We start from the raw sequence: 9,853 nt of genomic DNA, 5'->3' as shown, positions 1-9,853 counted from the left end.
GTCGCGAGACCGGGGAGCGGCGCCCGGCTCCTCCCAGGGAGGTGGGGAGGAATTAAAGCGGCGATGCATGAAGCAGGGGCCCCGGGTTGGGGCGGTGTGCTGGCATTTTTATTTGCAATGGAGGACGTTTGCATTGCAAGGCAACTCGCGTGTTTTGCAGTTGCATCGCGTCTGCATTGCCTGCGTCACATGACGTGTGCATCGCGATGCATTACGGCGGTGTTGCGTTTGGATCTCCTTTGGCGTTACAAGACGCTTGCATCGTATTACATTACATGTGCATTTCATTTGCATCTGATTTGCATTCTATCACCTTCCGTTTGCAGTGCAAAGCATAATGCCTGTGCTATATTTGCATCATATTTGCATTGCATTACATGACGTTTGCCTTGAGGTGCATTTTGTATCTCGTTTGCATTGCATTGTATTTGCGTCTCACCTGCATTGCATTAGGTTGGTATTGCAATGCATTCCACCTGCGTTGCATTTGCATCTCGTTTGCATTTCATGGGATTTGCATTGTAGTTGCAATACAGTACAAGGCGTTTGCATTGTGCCGTATTAGGTGTGTCCTGCATTCACATCTCATTTACATTGTACCGTGCTTGCTTCTTGTTTGAATTTTTTATTGCATTACTCTGGCATTGCATTGCATTGCATTAGGTGTCTTGCATTTGCACCTCATTTGCATTGTATGATATTTGCATTTTGTTTGAATGTCATGGCATTATGCTGGTGTGTCTTGCATCTGTATTGCCTTTGCACTGTGCAGCATTTGCATTCCATTTGAATTTCGTTGCATGGCATTGCCGTTGCATTACCTGTGTCTTGCGTTTTGCACTAAGCAATACTTGCATTGCAGTATCATTGCATTACATGATGTGTGGATTGCAATACGTTAGTGGGCATTGCATTTGCATCTCATTTGCATTGCACAGTATTTGCTTTTGTCTTTGCATTGCATGTGCATTGAAGGGGGGCAGGCTGGGCAATGAGCACATGGAGTGGGGGGGGACCCTGCTGAACAATGTATGGGTTTGGGGGAGCCCACTCTGAGGCTAGAAAGATCCTTGGCTGAGGTCCATGGCTTTACACACACCCTGCTCCTTAGCTGCGCCCTCCGGCTGCACCAGAGGGGGACCTTTGCTCTGCCCCACCATGTTCCTGGAGACCGCATGAGGCGAGGAGCTGGGGAGGGATCAGCATGGACCAGCCTCACTTTTATATCTATCTTCTCTCTGCCTGTCCTGGGCCAGACTGACCTTTGCTCTACCCCCAGTTACAGCCTTCACCCAGCAAACCCCGCTCGACTACTGGAAAAGCTGAGTCAGGAAGCCCAGCCCGCTGTGGAGGAGTTTCATTGCTGTTCTGTGATTCACGCTTGGTTTTCCCCAACCTTCAGGGGGTCCCCAGCTTTTTTTTATTTGGATCCTGGTCCCTCCTGCAGGCCCCTTCAGAAGAAGCAAACTCTGCCTGTGTAACGCAGCGGTGAAGGACTCAAAAAAGCCCCCTGGCAGGTCACAAATGTTTTCTGGTGGAAACCTCGGATGCAAATCGCACACGGTGGATCACCCTTCAAAGGATCTCCTGGCCTCTACGGTTGAGAATCGCTGCGTTAGGTCCTGCTTTGTTGTGGTTTGAAGCCAAAAAATCAGATCCCCCCTCATCCCTTTTTCAAAAATCTGCTCCTCCCCCCCTTTTATTTTTTAGAGGCTAAACGGCGACAGGCCTGACCCGAGACATCCCTACCCAGCATGGAAAAAAATACAATCCAACTCCGGAAGGGAAGTGCTGGAAGCAGATAAGAAGCACGGGGCTCCATTAGCAAACGACTGCCCTCTCGTGTGCTCCCAACACAGAGCGTGGGCTGGCTTCCCTAGCAGCATCTGCATGGACAGGGCCAATGGTTAACGAATGCACCTCGTTACTTCCAGCTGTCCCATAGTCCCTTGCGGTTTCCGAAACCCCGTCTTGTACATTGGCAGGTTTCCAGGACAGAGAGAGACTCTGGTATCTGCCTGCCTGTAATTGCTGGGCATTGTTAACACCTGCCAGCAAAGCCACACCCCCTTACTTTGATTTTTTTTTTTTTTTTTACTTAAAAAAGTCAGTATTATGAAAAAGGAGGAAACAAGGGTCAAAATGGGAGGAGAGTGGGAGCCAGGGCAGATGCGGGTTGCTTCCAAAGGGGAGCCAGCCAAAAATGGAGGAGGTTATGCATCCAAGGACATCCTTCTGGCTTCCTTGGGGAGGGGATGGTGGCAGGAATGAAGTGTGGTGGAGACGTGTTCCTCCTGGCAGGTGCTAGAAAGGTGGCTGACCTCTGAGGAAGGAGCCGGCTGGGGGGGGTTGGGGCTCTCATAAGGCTCTGATGTATTCTGCAAGGTAGGGAAGAAGTTATTTTTCCTTATTATGGATGGGAAACAAGAGGACTATAGCCTACTATAGCATACCCCAGAATGGAGAATACAGCATGCCCCATGCAGAGAGGATATATGGGGCAAACGGGAGGCGTGTGATACAATCGGACAGGAACACGTTTTTATACCCCCCGAAGCAAGTGTTTTGGGTCTAAAGATGGAGCTTTGGGGGTGGACAAGGTGAGTGTGTGTCTAGGGGTGGCCCAGCAGAGAAGGCAAGGGGTGCAAATGCTCCTGTTTGCAGGCGGGAGCTGATGTGCTCGGGGTGTCTGAGCAGGAGCGGGCGAGGACCGCGGAGCAGCATGAGCTCTGCTGGGAGTAAGGTGGCAAAGGCTGTTGCAGCACGGGACCGGCGTGCTCATGAGACGCCGCACGACCGTGCGGCAAGAGAGCTGGGCGGTCCTGTTCCCTTCACGCCATTTCCCTCCATTTTCCCTTCACGCCATTTCCCTCCATTTTCCCCTCACGCCTTGCCCCCACCCCCACGCCCCCAGCACTGCATGAGTCCCTGCTCAATCATGGCTGCCTGAGGTGCGGGTGCTGCCATAGCCCCGTTCACCCCCAAACAGCCCATAACAAGGGGTCCATAGCCTGACCCTCACCCCCGCCTCATACAGCTTATTGCCCCAGCCAGGGGCCTGCCGGAGGACTTGCCCTCGCCCATCCCACAGCCCCGCGTCCCGAGCAGAGCGATGGGTGCTACGTGGGGTGGGCGGGGAGGGGTATTTTCCACAGAGCAGCACTGCAGCAGGGGCGTTAGTGAGGTGGTGCTATCATGGCTTCCCAGGGGTGTAGCTCAGGTGTGGAGACCATGGAGGGGCACTCGTGGAGTGAGGGGCATGGTGGAGGGGGTATTTTTCAGGCAGAGAGAATATGAATGACACTGGGCTATCATGGGCAGGGTATTCTCCAGAGAGTGGTATCACAGGGGGAGTATGGAAAATGAAGGGTTGGAAAGCACATTAAATGGGAAGTATTATTCAGGTGGGTGTTTCATGGAGGGAGTACTCATGAGGTGAGGGGTATTGTGAAGGTGGGTATTATTCAGGTGGGGGCATTATGAGGGGGTATTAGTGGCATGAAGAGTATCATGGAGGGGTATTTGTGAGGTGAGGTGAGGGGCACCCCGGAGGTATCCACGGAGGGGAACTCGTTTGGGAGCCCCCACAGGGCAGTTGTATGAAGAGGGGCCTTATTAAGGTGGCATCTGACAGGGTATTAACGAGATGAGGCAAACAAAGGGGAAAGCTCTCTGGCAGGACAAAGATGGGGGTCTCCGCACTGCTGAGACGTCTCCCCAGGGAGGGCAGCATCAGGGGGCAGGGGACAGGGCATTACACACCAGGTATTGGGTCCACGCTGCGCTTGGGCAGGCACCTCCCAAGTGAACACAGCCTCGTTTTGTTCTTTACCAGGGCAGCAGTGGCCCCCACGCCCTGAGAAAGATGCATGCATGCTTTGAGAGGGAAAGGACAGAGCCCATCCGAATGGCACTGCACCAGGGCAACATGGAGGAGGCGTTCGGCACATCCTTCAGCCCCTTTGCTAAGTATGTTCCTTGACAGCCAGCACCAGATCCACACAAGTAATTTCTTCTTGCTTTTTTTTAAAGGTGTGACTCTTCAATGTTGAAGTAGACTTGGCGTGTTGGCAGGTAGATAGATAAGATCGATCGATCAATCAGGTATATGGGATGGAAAGAGAAAAAGAGTATATGGGATAGATAGGTAGGTAGATCAATCGAGCAATCAGGTATACAGGATATATAGGTTGATCAATCAGGTATATGGGGTAGGTAGGTCGGTCTGTCGATTGATCAGGTATATGATGGGATAGGTAGGTAGATAGGTGTGTGTGGGGATGGGTAGGAGGGTAAGTACACAGCTGAAGGGGTGTGTATGGAGATGGATGGAAATGTATTTCTGAGGTCAGCGGAGATATAGTGATGGCTAGAGAGACGGGCAGATATGTGTGGGCAGATTAATAGATTTTTATGGGGATGGAAGGACAGATCAATAAGATGTTTATAGGAAGGGATAAATCTCTCTTTCTGCGCCTCATCCTCTCTCTCTCTCTGCTCCTTTGTCCCTCTGCCTGTCTCCATAGTGAAACAGCTCCAAAAGAAGGGAAAATGTTATGTAAAAAAAGTTCTTCAGGCTTTTAGTGACAAGTGTTTCCACCAGGTGGCAAAGATGAGTTGGATCAAAAGAGGCTGCTCACAACTGCGTGGTACATTTAAACATGATCCTACCTGGCAGTGCTAAAAGCTACCTTTCATTCCGCATTGCCAACTTTCATGAGTCCCATCATGTTTTGTGCTTTGCCTAAATGCCTCAGCTCCTGGACTCTTGTGATGACACAAGAAACATCGTTTTCTTTCTCTTAAACAAATATGTTTCTGGCCTACTGGTTTCTACAACCAGGAAAAACAATTAGCACCCTAAATGCAGGAGTACAAATAATAATCATCCACAGAAGCCTTGAAAATGGGTTAATTGCTGCGTTGTTTTTTTTTAATCTCATGATTTTTTTAAAACCTATCTTGTGATTTTTGGGGGCGGGTCTGATTCAGACTACTTTTGATGCATCAGGTGGGCAACTCTGCCTGTTACATGAAGGGTGTTTTTAAATCATCTCCCTGTAAATTTCCAGCAGAAATTAATTTAATAATATGCAGTTAGACACAGTCCTACTAAGCAACATTTTTGTTCGTACTCCTACCTAAAAGCGAGTTGCATAAGGCAGATCTGAACTGTGATTCACTGCAGTAGCTACCAGCGTGTTACTTCTCTCCCCGAGCCTGGCTTTTAACATGTGATATAAGCTCTCCTCTGAGCTAAAGCAGATGCCCCTCTGCCGATGACAATGCAATGTAAGCAGGTATTTGGCTAACAATAAGCTATGTGAAAATAGGCTGAGAAGCCAGAGACAGGTTCAAATTCCACCATCTTCCCTTGGCAGGAAGCAGGGGAGAGATCTTTGAGGCGTGGGTGGAGGCACTTGAGTTTTCTATGCATCTGACCCTCTTTTCCCCTCTTTCACTCTAGCTGGATGGACAATTTTACTCCCCTTTCCTCCTCCAGCAGTGGAAGAAAACCACAGGAACTCAACCACGTTTGTGCAGTGCGTGGATATCACATTTGCCTCTTCACGGGAACAACCTTTAAAACAAGCCAAGAAAAAAACCAAGAAGAACACAATACAAGCTTCTTTTTTGTTTTTTTCTGTTTTCCCCTCTGCCTTGCCACCCTCAGCTGTAAAACCCCCCTGGTTTAATTATTTAGCGTTATTAAACAGAACAAGCCCATCAAATAATAGAAGCCCCGGAGGAAGTGAAGGCAATAGCATTAACGAGCCTGCACTTTTGTGCTGGAGAACGGTAGGGAAATACTGTCGTTGTGCTAACCAGCAGGTCCAGCTTGAATGTGTCTTGAATGCCTGCTTCTTGTTTCGACAGCTTTTATTTTTTCCACCCAGTAGTGGGAGGTTCGTAAATGTGAAGGCCGACAGAGCTGATCTCATCTGGTCTCCTATAAAATGTAGGCTTGAATAATGTTTCCATGTGCATTCAAAGGAGAAGGGACTTTGCTAAGTGCCCAGTGGTATGTGACAGCTCTGCTCTGGGCTCCTGATCATTCTGGGGGTCCAAAGCAGCTGGATGTGTTGCTAATGACTTCACTGCCTGTTGGCTACAGAAACTGGCCTGTCTTTACCATCCTAACCAAAAAGGGTAGCAGCAAATGTTTTCTAGCCTCATATCAGCCCCTTGGTTCCTGTTATGGGCATTTGTAGTAAAACAGGGCAGGAATGGATCTCAAGAGGATCTATCTATCTATCTATCTATCTATCTATCTATCTATCTATCTATCTATCTATCTATCTATCTATCTATCTATCTATCTAGCTAAACACTTTGAACCACAATTAGTAATCCAAGCAATCTGCTTTCAACCCAAGATGATTTAACGGGAGAGCATTGCCTTTCTGGTCTATACCCCACCCTGCCCCTCATTTGCTTCTGTTCACTTCCCCCTCGTTAAAATCCAGCTCCTTCTCCCCACAGGCAGTCCAGGCTGGTGAGCAGGCGCGAGCCTGATGAGGCAGCTGCAGGCCAAAGGCACCCCTACGACCCCAAGGAGCAGCTCTGGGAGTGGCTCTACCAGCCATTGAGGTAGCCAGTGGTGCGGGCTCCAGAGGGGACGCGCCTTGCTCAGTTCCCGGCATCTCTGACCCAGTTACATAACCCTTATTATGCGTGCACATCGCTGGGACACAGAGCTGCAGGGGCGGATGCTAACAATAGCTGTGTGCTGAGGAGCTGCTGGGTTCCATGTGGGGGCTTTGTTTTTTTTTCTCTCCCCAAGTTTGGTTCCAGCTCTCCACTAATTGGCTCCAATTGCAAGGCCCATATCCAAGCATGCTACTGGGGGGCACAGTTGTGTGCTCTAGGAGACTTGGCTTCTCCCATCCCGGCCCTGCCAGTGCCCTGGCAAGTCATTTCAAGGGGCTTCCTAAATCCAGGCCCCCGCATACGCAATCACAGACCCCTCCCCCCCCCCAATAAATAAAAAAAATTCCCCCAATGAGGCACCCCGGCTACAGCATCCTCCCCTAATGAAAAGTAGCAGAGAGGCGGGCACTACCCTATTGTCCCTGCATCTGTGGTCCCTTCCACCTTGTTTCTTGGGACCAGTCTCAGCCTCCAATGCTGTTGCTTGGCAAATAACAACACCCAGGTGAACTGGCAGGATCAAGCCAGCCCCAGGCGAGGGCTGTTATGCTAGGCACTGTACAAAAGACAGCTCCTTCTTTGAAAGGCCGGAGCAGGGAATCTCATAGATCCTCAATGTTGTGGGCTGGATTTGATATTCCTTCCAGCTCTCACAGGCTCTTTTATTGCTGGGTCCTGGATACACATCTCCTCAGCCCAATGAAATCCCAGGCCCACCTCTTCCTGGCCTGGGCCACTTCCTCATGACCCCTGGCCAAGCTATCTATTGATTGCACACTGCCAGTGCACAACAAATAGGTCTGCTTTTTTTCCAGCTGCAGCATCGTTAGCCTAATGGCCTACGGCCTATGCAAATTAGTATGCAAAGGGTGGGGTTTGGAAACTTTGGAAGGAGCTGGGGGGCAGGGACGAATGTCCTTTGAGGAACCACTAAAAAGGCATATTCATCTTTCAGCCCCCCCAGGAGAAAAGAGGACAGAGAACCCATCCAGCTGCTGGTAGGTTTCCACCCAGACCTGGAGGGGTTGGGTTTCATTTATTTAATTGCTGGTTCTTCTCCATCACAGTGTGACCTCAACGGGGTCACGTCTTTGCCAACCTCATTCCCCCACCATTTGTGGCTCTGTCTCAATGGGGCATCCTGGTTGCCTTGATCAAGATTTGCATGGCAGGGGACCAGATAAACATGACTGTGGTTTCCTAACCCATCCCTGGGCCCTTTCCCCCCTCAACAGGATTCCTTTTCTCCTTCAAAACAGGTGCTTTTGCAGCGTGAGTCTGTCTAGGGGTCCCCACCATAGGTGGAAGCCACTGGTGGCCGGTGCATAAGCCCCTGAGCTACGAGTGCTCTCTCTAACTCAGGCAGCTTGCTCTGCAGTCCTCCTCGCCCACTCACCCGTTGCCTCGGTAGCTGTGCTGCCGGGATGCTAGGCATAGTTCTTTTTCCCAAACGCCTGTCCCCACGGCACAGCTCTGCCCTTTCCCCGCGTCCTCTCGAAGACCATTGCACTTGGGATTAAATTGTAGCCCTTACACATGGGGGAGAGATGTACACACAAACAGTGGCTGACCCCTGCTTCATATCGGGGTCCATGCTGTGCCCCCTCTGCCCAAGGTTGGGTCACCTTTCCTGGTCAAAAGCATGGACATCGAGATGACCTTAACCCCCCGGTGCGCTTTCTTTCAATGCAGCCACCAGGTTCTAGATGTCATCCCGCCCCACAGCTCATCAGGAATGGTGCAAGAGGCCTCGAGCCAAGCTGCTAAACATCTTTGAGGACCCGGTTTTAATTAATTGTCAGCTCCCAGCCTAATTAACAGGTTCACTTAGTGATTTTTGGCCATTTCCTTCTAGGGGGAAGGATGCAGAGGTGAGATCTTTGCTTTCAGCTCAGCCCTTGCCTGAGCGCCAGCAGAGACCTGGGCCCTGTGGTTGATGAGGCCCCTGCTTTATGGAAAGCAAAAACTGCTGTGGGCCGTGCCAGTCTGAGCTGAGGGAACACCCTTCCAGAGCCTAAATTTGGTGTTTGACCCTGAGCAGAAGAGCCAGAACCTCTCACCAGGACTCTATGGGTTTCTTAAGTCCTGACAAGAGCTGCTCCCCCAGGAGAAAACCAGCCAAGTTCCAAATCCTAGAGACACTGGCAGTGTCGACCCCTCTCCAACAATGCCTGAAGGGGAGAATAAAATTCTCTCTTTTTAAGAGAAAAGAGCTGTGTTTTCGCTTTCTCAATCCCATCTCTTATCCCAGATTCCTCTTTGCTTCCACCCTGCTGCATTTGTGAAACCTGCAAAAGCTTGGCTGCTTCTTGCTTGGTTTCTCACACCACCCTGGAGCCACATCAAGGGGCGCAGGGGCATATCACCCGTTCTGACTCTCTATCTCTTCCTTCAGGTGTCTGGCTTTGCTGCCCGCAGCCCCAACATGCTGACAGATGTGCTCCCATGCCCAGCACTGTGCCTCTCACAGGAACTCCCTTCGCCCCGTGAGCTGTGCAGGCAGAGACGGGGCCAGGGGAAGTGCAAGAGAGTCGAGACCAGCAGTGTGACCTCGGTTTGTTCCCACCTGGCGGAGCTGAAGCGAAGGCAGAGCAGTATTGATGAGTATGGAGGTGACCTCGCTCCTTTCCCAGCCAGAGGTTTAGGCACTGCACTGGGCTGCACACATATGGGAGCCCAGAGGACACTATAAAGCCCAGTCCCTACACAGTATTTAGGTTATTAGATGGGGTTGCACTTTCTCCCTGCAGATTGAAATCAAAAAACCCAAAACAGGACACCTGCCTCCTTGACCATTTTTTATATATTTAAAAAACAGTTGAGTCCGCTTCTCTCTTTCACACCTGACACACCACAGCACTCCAGCTGGGGTGCCCCAAATCAGGCATGATATTCCCAACCTGCCTATCCCATGTCATGCCATGTCCTGTGAGTGTCCTCAATGCCCCACAGGCTGAAGAAGCAGACGTGGGGAGGTTACATGTCCCACACTGCCTCGGAGGATCAGGACGGCACTGCCGAGATCCCTAGAGACTCACTCACCCACAGGGCCACATTGACAGCTCTGTGGCCAGGCAACGTGGACCTGCTCTTTGGTGGCTGGAGCAAGCAGGTGAGCGGGATGTCACTTATCCCAGAGCAATTCCCCAAATTTATCCTGGAGTCGGAGCAGGCACATGGCCAGCTGCTGAGCTCCAGGGGA

At 50.7% G+C, this 9,853-nt stretch overlaps 1 protein-coding gene across 1 annotated transcript; it reads left to right on the top strand.

Annotated features, from left to right (window-relative positions):
• The first annotated feature begins 30 nt into the window (after positions 1-30).
• Positions 31-9,691, top strand: LOC102574968 (uncharacterized). Its single transcript, XM_059717893.1, has 4 exons — positions 31-3,969; positions 6,484-6,591; positions 7,607-7,649; positions 9,047-9,691. Exons 1-4 carry the CDS (start codon positions 3,866-3,868, stop codon positions 9,341-9,343), a joined length of 552 nt encoding a protein of 183 aa, XP_059573876.1. The 5' UTR covers positions 31-3,865; the 3' UTR covers positions 9,344-9,691.
• Positions 9,692-9,853: the final 162 nt, after the last annotated feature.

The sequence above is a fragment of the Alligator mississippiensis genome, chromosome 15 (genome assembly GCF_030867095.1).
Source record: "Alligator mississippiensis isolate rAllMis1 chromosome 15, rAllMis1, whole genome shotgun sequence".
Classification (NCBI taxonomy): domain Eukaryota; kingdom Metazoa; phylum Chordata; order Crocodylia; family Alligatoridae; genus Alligator; species Alligator mississippiensis.
This window is presented reverse-complemented; position numbering and strand designations above follow the sequence as displayed.